This window comes from Poeciliopsis prolifica, unplaced genomic scaffold (genome assembly GCF_027474105.1).
Source record: "Poeciliopsis prolifica strain line A6 unplaced genomic scaffold, Auburn_PproV2 SCAFFOLD018, whole genome shotgun sequence".
Classification (NCBI taxonomy): domain Eukaryota; kingdom Metazoa; phylum Chordata; class Actinopteri; order Cyprinodontiformes; family Poeciliidae; genus Poeciliopsis; species Poeciliopsis prolifica.
In genome coordinates, this window is record NW_026562393.1 from 2,656,232 (window position 1) to 2,675,139 (window position 18,908).

General features: G+C 38.6%; 1 protein-coding gene across 1 annotated transcript in view; it reads right to left on the bottom strand.

Annotated features, from left to right (window-relative positions):
* etv4 (ETS variant transcription factor 4) overlaps nucleotides 1-18,704 on the bottom strand; it is a 37,550-nt gene extending 18,846 nt beyond the window's left edge. Inside the window, exons 1-5 of the mRNA XM_055042884.1 lie at nucleotides 18,562-18,704; nucleotides 18,101-18,210; nucleotides 17,511-17,601; nucleotides 17,315-17,362; nucleotides 8,244-8,297 (exon numbers count right to left, since the gene is read on the bottom strand). Coding sequence (XP_054898859.1) covers nucleotides 8,244-8,297; nucleotides 17,315-17,362; nucleotides 17,511-17,601; nucleotides 18,101-18,157 — 250 coding nt within the window. The 5' untranslated portion in view covers nucleotides 18,158-18,210; nucleotides 18,562-18,704. The remainder of the gene's footprint in view (nucleotides 1-8,243; nucleotides 8,298-17,314; nucleotides 17,363-17,510; nucleotides 17,602-18,100; nucleotides 18,211-18,561) is intronic.
* Between the last annotated feature and the right edge of the window lie 204 nt (nucleotides 18,705-18,908).

An 18,908-nucleotide genomic window follows, 5' to 3' on the forward strand; every position in this document is an offset into this window, starting at 1 on the left:
TCAGGTCACTGCACATTCAGAGAGACACAAACAGGCCAGGCAGCACTAACGAGCTCATCCTCGTCTCTGAGAGCTGGCTGGCTCGAGAGCCGCTTCAGTATCTATCTGGAGTGCTGGATCCATTAGTGTCTGCTCTATCTGATTTACGGATCGTCCACTCCCATCTGATAATGGTTCAGTCCCCTTGAATTTTTAAAGAATGGTTGTCAGATACATGCCAAACAAGCCTAACTAGATTGATGAAGAGTGCAGCTGTAACATCCAAGCAGACAACAGGCCTGAAGAGACATTTTTGGGTCATTGTTGACTGTTAAAACACCCATGGGGCATTTCACTTCGTTACCAAACAGGATGTAGATGTGAATGACACTAATCCTGGGAAAGGGAGCTGAAGACTAAAATCTGCACACATCATAGTTTCACTTCCTTTTAATAAACTCGAAACAGAGCGCAGTACTTTTTTTTTTTTCTCTTGAGAGGTGAGAACATTTCTTCCTCAATGAGAATGCTTCTGGTTTTTCTCAGAACGATTCCTGCTCCTTAAACCCGGAAACTTCACCTCGTTCCCACTCTCCCTGGAGGTTCGAGAGAATTAAGATTTAACTGTACACGTTCTGCCATTTTATGTTTTCCCAGCTGTCCAATTCACTTTCAACTGTGCAGCGTTAGCTTTTTATAAATGGCCATTGGGTTGTTATAAATCTCACTACCCTGCTGCAGTTTAGTGGACCAGATACAATAGATCCCTGTCTCAGGACACGTGCAGCGAGAGGGACGTCCCATCAAAGATGAGGCCTGGATGTAATTAATCTGCCTCAATATTGACTCTCTGCTCTCAATCACTCTCCCCTCACTCCCCCCAATATATCTGTCCCCCCTCTTAATGTTTAATGTAGCCATCGATTAGTCCCCACACTGTTACTGAAATGAAATAATGAACTGTGTACCCTTGTGTGCTACATGTGTCGAAAGGGTGTGTGTGTGTGTGTGTGTGTGTGTGTGTAGGTTTTCTATGAGGTGCAACCTGCGGAGGTAATGAAATCAACAAGAGATAATGGATCCATGCCGGAACACCTTGCTCAGGATTATCAGCATAAATGCCACATCCACAGCTTCTTCTTGCAAATTCCACCCCAGCTGCCCTTTAGTTTGACCCTCGCTTTCTCGATCAGGATCTCGGCCGTAACTCTTTGTGGCACATTTTTAACCCCTCTCCTTCCCCTCGTCGGCTTTCAAGCTGATTTATCTGAGCTTTATCTTTATCAAGCCATCTATCAACCTTCTCCATCTCCTCCTTTTGTGCTCCTGGATCAATATTCCCGTGGAATGGCTCTCATCTCATCCTGGACACCTTCTGGTCTGTGTCAGCGGGCCATGATTACGTTCTTCCACTGCCGCACACTCTGTGTTTAAGGTGCTAATGCTTGTATGCTTGGATGTTGTCCTTAAATTTGACAAATATGTTAATTTTGTAACTTAATTGCAATGTCTGCAGAGGAATCTGTACGCACGGCATCCAAAATTTGGCATGGCAGTTGCAGCATCATGCTGAGGGGATGCCTTTCTTCAGCATGGGAAAGGTAGCTGGTCAGAGTTGATGGGAAAATGGATGGAGTTATATGAGTAGTATTAGAAAAAAAAAAAAAAACGTACTAGAGGTCGCAAAATATTCAACTTTCATAAGGAAAATGACTTAAAATAAAATGGATCAGCCCAAAGGATGGCTCAGTCAAAGTTTGGAGTAAAATTTTTTGAAAATGTGTACTACACTATCCACATTTTTATCAATAAAGATATATAAAAAAGAAAACTACGCATCCCTTTCCCTTCACTTATTAATTATGCATTGATTCATCTTTTAAAATACGAATAAAACTTACAAAAATGTGTATTTTTATGCTCATAGGCAGTGAAAAAGTGAGTTACAGGTCCATATCCCCATTGTTAGCTTGACAAAAATGCTTAAGTGTAGAAAGTACAACTGCAAAAGAGGGGAGCAGACCTGTGATACTGTGCAAAGCAGAATATTTTATTTTGATCATTTATTTGCTAAATTGTTGATATATCCCACTACTGCAGAAAGTTCTGAGTACAACTGCTATTTCTTTTTTTACAGAATCCTCTAACTTCGGTATTTTCTTATTTTCACTGAAAACAAAATTTCAGCGGCAAAAAGTCTCTTAATCCACAACAACATAAGCGCAGCAGAACATCAACAGTTCTTTGATTGTTTCGGGGATAAACAGCATGAAAAAGGTCTCTTCTCCCTCCTCCAACTTTCCTGTAATGAAGCGCACACTGCCATCCATTCACAAAGCTGTGCTGCCGACCCTAATCCTCTTGCCCCCACCCTCAGCTTTGACAACGCCACTCTGAATCAACTCTGGGAGGCTTTTATTTCCCTCATTGAAAGCTATAAAACAAATATATACCCGGCCATCAAATTCTCCAAAGACCAGACCACATCGGAAAGGTGAAAATGTCATGTGAAGAAAATATTTGAACAATGACAAGACCAAATAAAAAAACCCCTGAAATTATATTTTTGCTTTGAAAGAATGTGCAGAAAATGGAAAATCTCTGAGACATGATCTGACAAAAAGAAAAAAAACAAACAATTCTACACTTACACAAATAGGTGCTGCTGGTGGAGAAATAACTCATGTCAATGTCATGAATGAAGGTTCACTCCCCTTAACTCAATGTGCTTCCTCAGCCAGTCTTTCACAACCAGCCCATTCATAAAACAGCGGGGACCAGGTTTGTGTGTGAAAAGAGGGAGTGTGTGTTTGTGCGTGCAGCGGCAGATGAGGGGCTGTCAAAAAAAATCATCTGTTCAAGTGAAAGAAATCAGCTATTTCACTCCCCCTAAAAAGAAGCACAAATTCAACTCACCTCCCGAAGTGAATCTGCGCATTTTTGGCAGTCACCTGAGTGTTTGTGCAGACGTTGTTGCATAGCAGCTGTATTTTGGAAAGTGGCAGAACACAGAGGCCAATGTTTTTTTTTTCTTTTCACGAGAGGTGAAGGGGCTTCACTCGCCTATTGGCTAGTTCTGATCCAGAAAACCCACCCAGAAGAAGAGGAAGGGATGTGAATTCATGACAAAGCAAAGTCCACGAAGTGAAAACGACACAAAGTATGGTTAGCGCACGAGTCACTGGAACCATAATGCCTGTCTTCTCCCAGCACCACTTGCTTTTCTTCCATTTGTCTTAGCATTATTAATGTAGTCAATACCCTCTACCTCAAGAAAAAGATTAAATAAATGAGAATCCAGCTGTAAGTGAAACAATTTTCATCTTTTCTAGGTAAGGTCAAAGGTCTGAAACAACAACTACCTGTGGATAAATTGCTTTTATAAAATTTTCAAAAGAAGTGGAATTATTAGTTTTCATGCACTAATAAACATCATGTATCTTGTTTTTACACACAAGTATTAGGGGAAAAAAATGTAATACAACAGAACGCTATTTGAGCAAAACAGCTGAGATAAAACCTGCAGATATTTAGAAATAGCAACCCTCAAACTAAGTGTGAAAAAAGACGCTTCCTGCCTTCAATGAGTCACATAAAACATTGGACACCATACAATTCTGCAGTCTGTTTCTTTTTTTTTTTTTAATTCTGCTTTAATTTGTATCAGAATTCCATGTTCAATGAAAAAAAAACATATTTGTAACCTTAAAATGTACGCAATCATATGATTATTGTCTACATTTTCAACAATTAGAAGAACAACCAGGTAGTGTTTAAATTATTTTGCAAAGATCTCAGCCTCCATAAATATGTGTCAGATGTGGGCATTGAGCCCATACAACAGTTCAAACAAATCAGTGGCATCCTGAATTTGCATGCATGTCACTTTCAATATGACATTCTACCAAATCACCTACAAGCTGTCCTTTGTGATTGTGCAGAATAGCACTCACTATCCCGATGATAATTGTGCTGCAACATGTTGTACAGCTCTAGTTCTCCAATAATCATGTTTAGAATTGATCAATAATTTTTACTGTCAGTCTCAGGACAGCTTTTACTGCTACGTCTGGACTTTTAGAAAGTCTGTTGTACAAAATGCAGAAGAGGTCCAATCAGACTCGAGTTGGATTTTAAAATACACCCACAAATATATTTTCACTAAAAATGCTTTTACTTGAATAAAAAACACCAATATCACAGGCATTAAACCGCTTTCCAGTGGTACATGTTGTTTTACCTCAACCATCTCCTGCCATTTTGTAGTTTCTAGTCAATGTTGTTTTTTTTTAGGTATTAAACACACAAACTTTACAACCAGCCATTTAAAGTAATTTTCTGTAATCTGGACGCAGTCCACTGAAAGGAAATGTGATTTTATGACTCCCATGAATAATATCTACCAGCGGGACGCTGCTTAAAGCTCATAGCAGGAAGGTTAACGTGAGCACTGTTAATTATAATTTTTAATGAGAAAGTCAACTGAAATTTGCAATGGCAGCTCACAAAAACCCCAGTTTAGTGAATCACCAGAAGAATTTAAGAGCATCGAATTGTGCAAGCTGGAGCGACACAAACAAGAATCCTATATTGTCAGTAGTGAAGGAGTTTACTTTCATTTCCTCTTCTTTCCTTTTTTTTAATCCTCCCCTTACCAACTGTGCTCTCGGGGAAACACTGTAACGGCATTCTATAGCCACAACTTCCTATATAATTACGGCAAGGCACAAAACTAAACAATCACCCTACACAACTCTGGAAAACACAGGATTAGTTCACATCTTGGAATGCTCAAAGCGTGTGTGTGTTGAAAGAGGTAGCGAGAGAAAAGAGAAAGGGGTGGTGGTGGGGAGACGGGGGAGTGCGTGTGTATGTGTGTGTGTCGGATTTTTAAATTTGACTCAGTTTGTACAGAGACAGGAAGGGAGGGAGGGTTTTAGAGTATCCAGTTGGAGAGCAGGAGTTTTACTGTAGGGCTCGTTTTTTTTATGAATGGAGACTGAAGGAGAGCTCTGCAGAGGAGCAATGGGGAGAAAGCAGGAGAGGAGGAGGGGATAGAGGGGAGGCACACTTCCTTTTACGCACGCAGTGAAGAAAATTTATGAATGGGTCACATCTCTAGAGCTGCTCCAAGTGTAAACAACATAGTTGGACGGAGAAGAGCAGGCTTGAGATGTAGGGAAAGGCTCGTTGAGCGCTCCAACTGTGCGTTTTAGTGCTTTTTACACAAAAAAAGAACACCAAATTAGCAACACATCCAAACTATTTTAATGAACTTTCCGAGCCATAAATTAAAGACACCTTTGCGAGCTTTTGTTTTCCCCCTGCAGGCGGCAAACAGACAAAGAAATCTGCTTGACAGCCTGGCGTCAGGCGCGGATAAGCCCTGAAGGGGTTGTCGGCTTCCACAGACTAACCCCTAAGGCTCTGTCACTTTTTCATGGGCACAAAATCATCATCAAATCTCTCTTTTAACACTTACAGAGCAATCACATTAAACCAGTGGAAGCAACATGGAGTGCTAGTTTACAGTAAAAACACACATAAACAAAGGCGGCCCAGCAAGTACATAAAAAACAGCATGGCTGTTTGCATAACCTTCCAGACAGAGCTTGCTTGTTAGCCCTGAACTAAAGGACCAAAAGAGATGGATTTACCAGATGTGAAAGTATTGCTCAATCCTAGCTTTACCCCCCCTGCTTCTCCCCGCCTCTTCTTCAATTTAGCACTGTAACATGTGTTTATCTCTCTTTTCCCCCCCCTTCTCTCTTTCACTATCTCTCTTTGCCCCGTTAACACTGCCGCACCCATGCAGGTAAAGACTTGACTCAGAAAACAACAACAATGTTTATTTTAACAAGGCACAGCTTTCAATGGAAGCTTCAATTATACTCCCGGTCACCTGGGATTAATGCTTTGCTCTAAGTTTTTTTGTGTTGGTGTGTTTTTGTGTGTTTTAGACTTTCCAAAACAGGTGAGTCACCTGTTTTTAATGTTTAGCCGACGGTAAGAATGCCTTTTACTTTGGAAAGGGCAAAGTTAACAGATTACAAAAAATATGTTATGAAACAAGCAATGATGACGATGCACACCAATATACACTGAGCACTTCTTCATTATGGCACCAATTATCAGGGTAAGACTTATTGGGCAGGGAGAGGACATTTTGTCTTTAAAGTTTACCTGTTAGAGGACAGAAAAAATAACAGTAAGAAAGTAAGCAACTGTGACAGGGAGAGATTGTGAAGTCCAGGCTATTTAACAGCACAATTCATCACGGAAGATTATAAAAAAAAACAAAAAACTATCTATTAGAGCAGGTCTCGTGACAATATCTATCAAAAACCATTCAAAAAACACAAACAAACCCTGAAACAGTGGAGGAAGGCTGTCCCATCTGGTGAATCACATTTCCTTTGACACCTTAGAAAATTACATTTTAGTTATCAAAGAACCCAGTTAGACAGATCCCCTATTTGTAATTGAAAGCCCATCAATTTCGTGGGCTTTTTAATTTTTGGGTTAAAAGTAAATAAGTAAACTGCTAAGTGAAGTGAAGATTATGTGACTGATAACTTTGCTTTCGTTGAGATTATATACATGTAAAAATATATATAAAAACAAAACACATGATTCTAATGCATGGAATAATGATAACCTTATTCTTTTGAATGATACAAAGGAAAATGATTACATTTTTAAAGAATCTAATAAATTAGGGTGAGGTTTAATCATTTTAGTTGCAAGACATTTTCCATGGACGTCTTACCTTGCAAACTACAAGACTTTATCTGCTGTTAACATTTTGCTGCCACAGCACAGCTTAACAGGTAGCTGTGGCACCAAAACTGGGCATAACCTTATGCCTCAAGTACATGCATATTCAGCTGTCACTTAAAATTATCCACCAAAGTTTAAAATGATCGGTGTTCTGCTATTGACAACAATCAGCAGGGGAAAGTTTCACCACAGGAGCAACTTTGCTGTGTACAACTGAGCTGCCCATCAAACCGGAGCCCTTTTGACCCTGCAAATCACATTCAGGTCAGCCGTTAGAAAGCTCTGACAGCTGATTGGGTGCTGAGGCCAGTGGGTTAAGTCGACATGACCCTTGTTCGCCCTGAGGTTCATCTGCACTTCCTCCTCCACATTGTTGGCCAGTAGACAGCCACAGTAGACATGGCATGTGTCACCCAGTGGCTGATCAGTAGGGAGTCAGAATTGCTAAACAGAAAAGAAAGAACAAACATCTTCCAGTGTTTGGAAATAAAAGACGCATGGTTTCAATCGGAAGAAGTGGCTCCGAGTAGCACCCAAAGTGGACATGTTTCACTTTGGAGGTGGGATTGGTCTTGCACTTCTCCCTTTACCATTTCAGTGCCCACGCTAGAGTTGGGGATGCTGAAAAAAAAAAAAAAAAACTGTTTGCAGAGCAACACGTCCTCCCACCCAGATCCTGAATCGCCATTGTTAGGACCAACAACAAGAAAGGAAAACTCATTCAAATAGCAGCTCAGTTGTAGGGCCAAGGAATTTGCTTTTCCATTTTGCACCTTCCGATGTGCACAAAGGGACCACCTTTGTACCTGCACCCTGAATAATTGTGTACTGGTTTCCTGGGCTGTGACCCTTTCAGCTTTTCAAAGGTATGCAAATGAACGACAGTGGCGCGTATCACTGGGATCCAGATTCACTGGATGACTGGGTCATTAGGCCTTCTGTCTCTGCATAGTTTTGCCTGGCAAAGAGGTTACTGTAACATCAGTGAGTTATTGCTTCAGCACCTCCCCAAGTTCAAAGCTAACCCCAGAGTCGAATGGATGAATGTGAAAAATAATATGAGCAATAACTTAGACCATTACTAAGGTCAATGAGGAAGACAGTTGGGAAAATAACTCTTTACAACTCTTCAGAGACCACAAAGAGAAAGGAAGACATTTATAAAATGTTCTAAGTTGTAGGTGAACATCAACACCAAAGTCTGGCACTTTGTTTCAGCTTCAATTGACTTAACTACCAACATTACATCTGGAAGAGTCTATTTCTAAGCCTATTTGTAGTCAAGGAATATCAACAAGAGCCTGAAACAATCGCATGTAGTTTGGCTCACAGTCGCTTCATTTTCTCTCTTCTGCACCTTTGTCTCCAAGCTTTTTGATGTGTTAAGTACATTTTCTCTATGTTACAGCAGCTTTGGATGCAAAGGCAAATAGTTCACACTTATCTTTCCAAGCAGACAAAAAAAAAAGAACTAAAGTACTCACAGTTCTCAGAGTGGAAATCAGGAACAAATTGCTCGTCACTGTCAGGTACTTGAGCTGAAATGAAAACAAAAATTAACTTTAATATATATTTTTTTTGCACACCCTGACCTCAGTCCGCCTTACTGTCTCTGCTCTGTGAAATCTGAGTCTCGGCTTCATTCAGATGACCTCCACTGAAAGATTTTCACAGCTTACAGCGGCTTTTTCAATCGACAGATCAATTCAAAGGACCACAGAGCTTTTACACGGATCATACATTTTTACCTACACAAGCTGCACCAACCTTAGAGGGACTAAATGTTACATAGTCAACTAACAAGTTATTGAATCATACATGTCACTTTCCCACCGAGACTCACATTTAAAAAAGCTGTTAATTTTTATTGTGAAATGTTCCTGTATTCATTTCTATTTCACAATCGTATCTATGTCAACTTGATGAGCTGAGAGCTCCAACACTACAATCAACTTTCTTTTTTTCTAAAACACAACTGCTCTTTTTTGTTTAAACAAACAAAACAAAAATAATTATTTTTGACCTGTGGGTGGTTTTTACTCCATTCTGCAAATTCACAAAGCAAAAGGTACTGGAGGGCTAAAACTGGGTGTTCAGGCTAAACCAGGGAGAAACATTTCTTGTTTGGAAAACTGCTGGAGCACAAAATTCTGAGAATAATTGGTGTTTTGTCTTTTGTGTGTATTAGACAGAAACTAGAACTGGTTAAGTTAGTCATGAAGTGAGTGGTGACCATTTTATTTTACTGCAGAAAGAAAATGGAAGAGACAACAACACCAGAGCAAACAAAAAATAATCCATGAATCATGTATACACATGGAGAAGTAGTTCCAATAAAATAAAGAAAATTTTAAATAAGTAATGTTTTGAATACTACTCTACCAAACAACAAAAAAAATGACAAATTAGAGTAGGTATATCATTTACATATACATGCACAAATATGCATTTATTTTTGACAAGTGGTCAGGAATTATTTTAAGATTTATTTCAAGGACACATAAATATGTTAGGAAACGTTATAAGGCCACCTTACACCAGTTTGTAAAAATAGATGAATCAATACACTGATCTAGCTCGTATGATGCTGTTGCAGTGGTGTTAAATTTCAGAGGCCCTGATTAGGCACTCTTCCACAATGAAACTCATCACACTGAATAAGCAAAGCCAACGAGGCCAAGGCCAGGTGCAGCAGAGCTGGATCAGTATTATTGCACCGCCTTCTATTTCAAAATCCTATTCATGATAATCTTTCTGGAGCTTTGGGCTTTGTTTTCACCATTTCATTAGGAAAAGCCTAAATTATTTGTCACCATCCCTTTAGTATTGTGAAGGGCAAGGCCATTTCATTGAAATAACAGCCAAACCTTACATACTGTTTAAACCAACAGCAATTTGGTTTGTGAATTTGAATAGTGCTGCAGAAAACTTGGGGCAAGTATGGAAAACATGCAATAGGATCGCTTATTTACTTACTTATTGTACTGAGTTCAGATTATAGAAGACAGAAAATATGTAAAGATGACTTTTGTATTTCAAATAAATACAAAATCAATCATTTTTACTTTTTTGTCTCATTATCATTCTGACATTTTTATGACAAACTCTTTAAATTACTTACCACACATTTTATGGCTTGATAAGCTGAAATATTCACACAATAAGATATATCTCCCACAAAACAAGTTGAGTTTCAGGATGAATCAAAATAAACAAAACATGAACATTTAGTTGAAATGTAAGTTTTTAATCACAAGCAAAATGTTTAATCACATGCTCAGGCTCATATCACTTATTAAAATATGGAAAAATCTGGGAAACATTTTACATGTGGGGAGTCAAGGGTATTTTTCTGCATTTCTTTAAAGCACATTAAAATGGCAAAATTTTAAATTTTAAATATGCCAACACTCTTCCACCAGAGTAGAAGAGGAAGCAAATTGTTAATTGCTTCCTATAGCTTAAATGGACTTCATGACATACCATACAGACTTTATGGTGGACTACCGACCAGAATGCATTACAAGCAGTGAAATCAGACCAATCTTAATAATTAAGATTGGTCTTATGCTCTGCTACTTTTGCAGCAGAGCATAGCACTCTTTCTGCCTCCACAGTTATGAAAACAAGAAGTCTGTGCTTCTTTTAATTCATTCCATCTATATTTCCACTTAAGATAGCTTATTTTACTGGTGCGGTTGAAGTATTTGGAACTATATTTTTGTGGTAAGAGAGAAGCCCGACAACATCAATCTGTCTTTTTCTCTAAAAATGAAAATAAATGAAAGCAATTCAGATTCAATGGACACTTCTGAAGTCCATGACACTTCCATGACTTTTCAACAATTGCAACCTCATCAGAGAGGCGAAAATCTGACCCAGCCAAATTATCTCTCTCCCCTCTGCCAGTATTTGGATTTCCAGACAATGATACACAATGCCGAAACCAAAACTCACAGACAGAGGACAAAAAGAGGAAATAAGAAATTCAAATCCACTTTCATGTCGTCACACTCCTCCTTCCTCTGCAGAGGAAACCGGATGACTCCGCTCTGCAGCATGTTCTGATAAATCACATTGATTTCTTACGTAACGCTGCATCCTGTGATTTACTATATTATAATGATATTATCTCCTTTTAAGTTTTTAGTTTTTTGCCCTTAGGGGGGGCCTGCATGTGACAGAGCAAAGACCAGTATTTAGTTCTGCAGGCCCACCAATCAATCACTTCCACTAGTTTCAACATGTCCAAAACAGAACACACTGGACCCCATAAAATTAAAAGGCAGCAGAAAAGAAACGATGAGCTTCAGACATTATCGCAACCTCTACTGTCTGTGTCTGTACACTTTCCTGAGTTCGAATGTGTATGTGTGCGTGTGCGTGAGTGTGTGTGCGAGCATGCACGTGGATCTGATTTGTTTCCAGGAACACCCCGTCAGGAGCTTTCAGATGCAAGTCAGCACAAGAAGAGAAGTGTGTTTATATGAGCCCAGACGCATGTTCTCCCAGATGCTTCCAACCACCTTGAATAACTTTTTTCCCCTCTTTCCCAGCAGGAGATCCTGGGAGGAGTCAAGCAGCCAAAGTCATATAAACCTAAAGGCCAAAATGAGACAAGATGTGACAAGTTCCTGAACTCTTGTCTTTCAGAACTTCGCCCTTTCCGTTTCTTTCTCGCTTCCTCTCCTATTTGGTGAACAACAAGAAGAAAAAAAAAAGAAAAAGAAAGAAAATCTCCCTCTAGCTAACCAGCTTTTACAACTGCGGTGGATCCGTCACAACTGCAATCAGTCATGATAGGGTCTTTAATTAATGCAACAGGAAAGGAAAGGTCTTAGCTGGGGGAAGCTGAAAACAAGCCAGTACTTAGGGTTAAATAACGCTTTGATAGGGTTACACTTCCATCTCTCTGCTTTCTGTTGCCTTGATCACTCTCTAAGACTCAACAATAATCCATCATACTATTTGTGAGTTCAAGACATTGTATCCTTTAAAAGGCTGCTTTGTTCAATAATAGGAAATAATGACTTTTAAGCATCAGAAAGATGAAAAGAGCATGTTATTACTGGATTTAAAGTGATTATTTCTTCCATTGAAGGCATTAAAAAATACTCCCCCCTCCCCTCTGCTGTAAATGACCTAATCCAAAGCTGAGACAAGCCATGAAGTGGTGGAAAGGGCTTTTGATCTTTACTTTAAGTGATAAATCAATAAAATAAAATACATAATTCTAGTTATAACTTAGAATAAATTCAAACTGCTAAAATAATATATCACTTACTGACAACAAATATTATCCCCAAATTTGAAGTGCCAAACTATTGGCTGTACATATTCTTTCCAAGAACATTTTTGATAATGAAAAATGAATGTAATTTTTATCTGCCTCTGGGAACAGTAGGCATTGTATAAATAACCATATTTCAAAGAAACAGGGATCAAAACTGTACTAAGTTTTGTATTTTGACTTCTGTGCACTGCAGATAACATACTGACCACTGATGATAATATAGGATACCAAGAAAATCAGTTATTTTATATCCATAAGGATAAGGCTGATTTGATCATTTGCACAAATGTAACATGCGATTCTCAGTAACTGTACTATGAATAATAAAGCTGGTGATTTTTGAGGAACTATCAAAAATCACTGTGGGATAAAACGTTGTTCAAATATGGCAGACATATCTTGATTTACAAAAGTCATAATATATCTACAAAAAGGTGGTTATTTATCCAAAATACAACATATCTGCAATTAGAGTAATCACGAGAAAAACAAGGTTATAGAAAACCCGCAAATTTATCTTGAGAAAGTCAATGAAACAGTCACAATTTGGAGTCAGCCAGTCTTTATGTCAATTATTTCCTTTAAGGCTTTTTACGTGATCTAATCAGGGATGTCACTAGCAATAGAGGCATCTGTATTTGCAACTTTCAGCTAAAAAGTGCATTTTTTTTTTTTTTAATCTGAACCTTTAAGAGAGGTCTACAGACACCTTTGAAGTGACACCTATTGTAGCTTTATGACTCTGGTCTTTGTCTGAGTCAGATGCTGGTGTGAAGAGGCTTTGCAGCTTTTCAACAGTGCATGAGAAAAGGTGTAAAAGCCAATGTAGAAGCTGCACTGTTTGCCCCTGAGTTCAAATGGTGCAGACACTTCCACAGAGTCTGATCGCTGTTGCTTAACTTTACTGATTTGCCGGTGAGCTGTGAGTGACTCATTCTCAATCCATTGTGCTGTTTTATATTCCCATTGATATTTTATTATCTTTAGAAACAGGAAAGCTCTGCCCTAGAACATCTTAAAACTGCTGCAAGGGTTCCAAACTCCTTCAAAGATGTGGTTCAAGGTGATTTATTCACTCACTTATTTAGCAGGTCAAATCCGCAAAGTATTTTCTATATTATACAATCAGAAGTAATGGTTTTAATTGCTGCACAAGACACAACCTGCTCGCAAAGCGTCAGGAAGTGGAGCCGACTTCAACTGCTTGGTCTGAAGTTGGATTCACAGTGACACCAGATTAATCCAAGACTGTTTGGATGATTAATGGGAGAGGAAATAAAGAGCTACAGCTCTGTTTTCAGTCTCTTGTTCTTCAGGAAACATTGGATCATTTGAAAATTGAAAGAGATTAATACTCCTTGTCACTGTTTGGTGGAGTTGATGACTACCTGTAAAATCTCACAGGAGTCATAGCTGGCTTTATGTAACAAGTTCAAATAGTTACAAACACTGTTTGGAATGTTGTTAGGATGTGTTACATATTAAAGCCCAAAATAGTCATTTAAAAGTATCTACTTATATACAAACATGATACAGATAGTACAAGGACTTCCTCAGAAAGGCAGTGATTTAGGTAATAACCACACAGTACTTTAAAAAAACTCTTCTGCTTTATTTATAAATTACTTGGTCATAAATTCTTAAAACTCCATTAAGTCTTTCTCTCTTATTAAAAATGTATACATTTATTGGGATTAAATCACTTTTAAGTATGGAAGCATGGCAAAGTGATACCAAAATGCTTATGTCAAATGATTTTGAGCTCAGCATTGACAAAACCCTAACCCCAACAGGTTTTAATTTTTCGAACATCTTTCACATATCGACCGTTTTAATCAACAAAGCTTTTAGAAGATATTGATTTATTGTCGAGGAGCTAAGCAGAAGTTTCTTAAGAGTTGGCCTGAATGGACATTAACAAAATGCTGCCTTTGATCCTTAGAGCAGGGGTGTCAAACTTCAGTCTTCAAAGGATATTGTCTTGCAACCATTGTATGTGTCAAACGTCCAACTTGCCTAAGTCAAATAATTTGATTAACCTGTTATTCAGGTCTGTTAACAAAGATACATCTATGTTATTGGTCCTGTGATGCAGAGTTCGAGCTATGGCTCCAAAGGACTTTTTTTCTGACATTTATCAAATTGTGTCATGTTTCCAAAGTTTTAGTCAAAGTACGGAAAGGAACTCACTGATTGAAATCTTCTGTGGCGCTGTAACTGCATTTGCCACTACTAATTAAAATATGCATAAATATATGTTCCTGATTGAAAAAATCAGTAACATTTCATATACAATTTTGTCAAAGCTTTGATGATTTAGTTGGAATTTAGATGTATTAAGCCATTAAAACAAAACTTCCCATGCTACTCCAGACACACCAAAAAACCAAAACCTACAGTTTAGATAATAACAGAATATGTATGCGCAGGGAAGATTTGAGAGTCAAGTGTTTTCAGTGAGGATGGCAGTTTAAAGTTTCTTGGCAAGAGCTTAAGAAGTCTGTCATCGGCTCAGGCCCAGATTGTCTTTGAAAAACTGAAACTTTGCTAAACTCTAAACCCAAACTCAAAATTAGGGCTTTGATTCAAAATGGCCAACTTCTTCTATGTTTTAGGGCAAATCTCTAAATAATTTTTGTTGTTTGAACTTGGAAAGCTCTAAACGAGTACCAATTTTTATAGCTCTTGGTAAATCTGGTGAAAGGGATTCCAGCTTATGGTGCACTGTGGAACATTTTTTCCTTCCCTGCACCCCCCTCTTTAACATACAATTAGTCTGGCTAGAGGTGGAAATGGAAGATAAAAAAACAAACAAAAAAGAACTCTTGCAATTAATTTAGCTTATGCACTGCTTTTGATATTTGGTTCTAATTTTCATACCTATGCACTAATCTGGTCCAATGTGGTATAACATACTGGGGATGCTGTAGAGGAATTATTCACTGTTTTGCACTAAATACACGCACTTTATCAATGCTTGCACAATTTTTCATGAATTTTGGGGAATGTTGAGGCCTTCGGGAAAGCAGTTCTTTCAACAAAAAGGAAATGGAGAAATGAAAAACACATGTAAGAATAATATAAGGGACTGCAGTGTAGTCAACAATCTTATTTTTCTTTTTTTTTGCCCTGGTAAATTATATTATTTTTTTCTGTCTCCAATCAACACATTTTTATGAGCTTCAGTACTCAAAAAAGGCATTTCATTTTATAAACAACAAAAGGTCACTGGACATTTGCAATACAATAGGTCACCTGGGTGTACCAGGAAAAAAAATTATCTAAATTGGACCTTTAGACTTACATTTCATACACTTTTGTATGAAATGTGAGTATATTTAACTAACATTTGGAAAAAACTAAAATACAGTAAATTTTAGTTTATAGTAATACGTCAGTACATTATAGTTTAGTACAACATTATGAGAAGGAAAGGCGCTAGTGAAAATATAGCAAAGCATAATAATGAAAGTGATGTACAAATTGACAAAGGTGCACAATAACCCCACAGCCTTTAATTCCTCATCAGTTTGGGTATTTTCTAAATATAAACCAATAAACAGAAACTCTGTGGGTCACAATACATAGACATATGCTTTCAATTAAGACATGAGGTGAGCACAAAAGATCAGTCTCCTATAGGCACAAGAATGTAAAACAACCAGATTCATCACTGAGCAAGTGAGACAACAACAGTATCAATAAAAAAACACATAGAAGGAACTTTAAACAGGACTCAAGAGCCTGATGTGGATCACACTTGAATATAAATATCAAAACTGAGCTGCATTCACCCTTTAAATCTCCACATCAAAGTACATCAAAGCAACAGACACAGCAAAATTTACACCTCAGACTGTGGTCCTCTTTTACACACATCCATGGTCTCAGTGCTGATCACTGCTTGGGCCCAGATCACCACAACAAATGCTCCAAATGACCCGCATCTTGTGGTATTTTTCCTTCCCTCCTCACAAGCAGCATAATTACTGTATTACAGCTCACGTCAGCGGCGCTCTTCTTAGGTCAGCTCAGTGACAGTTGTCTCTGACTGGGCCTCATTTCGTTGCTATGTGCGTTTGAGTGACACAAGCCAAACAGGCAGTTTGTTTGCATTGGCTGCAGTTTGGCACACACTTCACATGCCAACATGGCCAAAGTAGGATGTGCTCGAAGCTAATAATGTCCTGTCTGTGCTCACTTGGGCTGCTTTTTCTTTAGTAGGGAAAACGAGGGATTGTGGTTTGTGAGTGTGTGCGAGCAGAGCTGGCCCAACATTATATGGCGACCTAAGCAGAAGGGGCTTCTGGTTCTCACCTCCAGTTAAATTCCCATGAAAAACCCATACATGTAAAATGCTTAATGGACTTAACTCTCATCCCCCTTCCCCTGCACTCACTGCAGATGGAGAAAGAGTTCTGCATGTGAAATTGATATTGTTTAAAACAACATGTGAACATGTTATTCATTTGGAAAACATATTTTGTGTAGTAACAATTTAGCAGGTATTTCACATGTGTAAATGTTATTGTGTCCTAACGAACGAAACACATGGATGAAAACTTTCTGGATTTGATAGACGTTCCTTTGTGTTCCACCTGTAAAACATTGCGCAGTGCAGTCGGCACAAAATACATGGGGAACACCTTTCATATGTCAAATGTTTACATGTTAGCTTGAGAAATGTAAAGAAAAAATATTTTTTAAATGTGAATTTTGGTGTGGTCATACCAAAATTACATACAAAAATGTGTTAGGGGGATCATAAATTCTAAATTATTACAGTAACCATATGTTTATGATTACATGTCAGTTGTGATTAAAGATACATAAATAAATATACATATTTATTCATTGCTTTTTTAATTTGTTGTTTTATAAACTTAGCCTGCATTTTTGTATTCATACTTAAATTTATAAATTTTGATGTTTAGATTTAAGAGCAGGCTACATTTTTATAAACTACAGCCCCAAATAAAAAAGCAAGGTTCGTGTGAGAAGTCAAGCTTTCTTAGTTTGCGTTTGAGTCCGGCCAGCCCTGTGTGCGTGTGTGTATGTGTGTGTGTGTGTCACATCAGAATAGGATTTATCAGTTTCTTAACTGATATATCAGTTGAGATATTGACACAGATCAATGCCTAGGAACCACTTCAAATCCTCAAGTTTTTGTGTTGACCATTCAATCAGTTTGTATGAATATCGCAATCAGCACTGATAAAAAAATAATAATAATAATAATAAAAAAACGCTGAGTAGTCTCACCTTCTGTGAGCCAAGTCTCTTGTAGTTGGCTTAAATCCTGGAAGAGGTCTGTGTGAAAACAGAAAAATAAAAAAGACAAGAGTGAATATTCCTCATAGGACAGAAAATAATTACATCTCATGCTCTCACACACTGACATCGTTTCAGCTACTGGAAGCTCCAAATCCAAATCTGTTTGTGTTTCTGCGTCCTTTACCTTCAGATTCCTGAGGGGGTAATTCTGTGTCCATGAATTTCCTTTTTGCTGCCATCAACAGTCTATTTAGGGGCCCATTTCCTTGCGACTTCTGCAAAAGCAATAGATGTTAACCGAATCCAGCCGAGCACTGCAACAACAGGAGTATCAAAACAGTTCACGGCAGTCCTACGCTGTCCACCAGTTGGGCACATCTGACGGGGAAATGACATGAAAGCGGCACAAAGCAGCAATGTTTTGTGATGCATATTTTAAAAGGACTCATCGTGCCTAAAACAATATCGCATGTGTCAGTTAAGGGTTGTTTGGGGGGGGGGGGACCTTTAGACCAAAATAATTATTTGAAACAAAGTGAACCAACAAAATAAATTGACAATAACTTTTAAATGCGCACAGTCGTAACTTAGTGGAGGCTTTTCCCCCTTCCTGGCAGTTGCAATCAGTGCACTTTTTTTCTATCGCAACTCGTGCAGACGCGACGCGAACACGAATAAAGCCGCGGCAAGCAGCGAAACAACAAGGCTGGAAAAATAAAACAAAAAACAAACATTTGTGGAATAAAGCAACAAAACGCGTTGAGACATACGTACATTTGCTAAAGGGTAAGGCACTTGCTGGTCCAAATATCCATCCATCTTATAATCCATCCGTTTAACCGTTTGCGGTCATTTGCGCTGAGTTGGAGTGGGATCCACGCAGGCTGCAGGGAAGAGGAGGGAGCGCTGTTTGTGAATGGAGCTGCGTGGAGGCTGCATGCATAATGAGCTCCATTCACAAAAAATGCCGAGGGGAAGTGATGGCGAGTGATTACCCAGCGGGCTGCGGCCCTCTTTACAAATCTCTTTTGTGCACATACGTGTGTGTGTGTTTGGGTGTGAGGGAGTGAGTGCGCGTTGATTTCACGAGCAAATAAACAACCACTTTTCCCCCGCATTCATTCATCAAATAACGCGACTTTTACTTTTTTTTTTTTTATTCTTTTTTATTTACATAACAAATCGCCTTTATGATAGTGAGAAATACGGAATGATTGCATTTTGCAACTACATACATTTGTTTTTTTTTCAATATTTCTTGCCACGTCTGCCCCGGGGTTGTTCTTGGATACAGCCAAGTCCAGAAAGTGTAAAGAGAAACAGATGTTGCGTTCACGTCGAGACCCCGACCCCCCACTTCATCTGAATTTTGATCAGCTTTCTGTGGAGCAGATTTGAAAGTGTGGAGTGAGCTGTTATTTGTGCAGCAGATCTAATTTTGGTGAGACTCGCTCTTCCAGGTCGGCTCCACTGGACGGTTCTGATTGGTGGGTCTCCTCTGAAGGGCTCGAATTTCTCGCTTTTGTCCGGTTGAATTCACCGACTTCTGAATGAAGTCTCGGGTCCCCGTGTGAGCCAATCA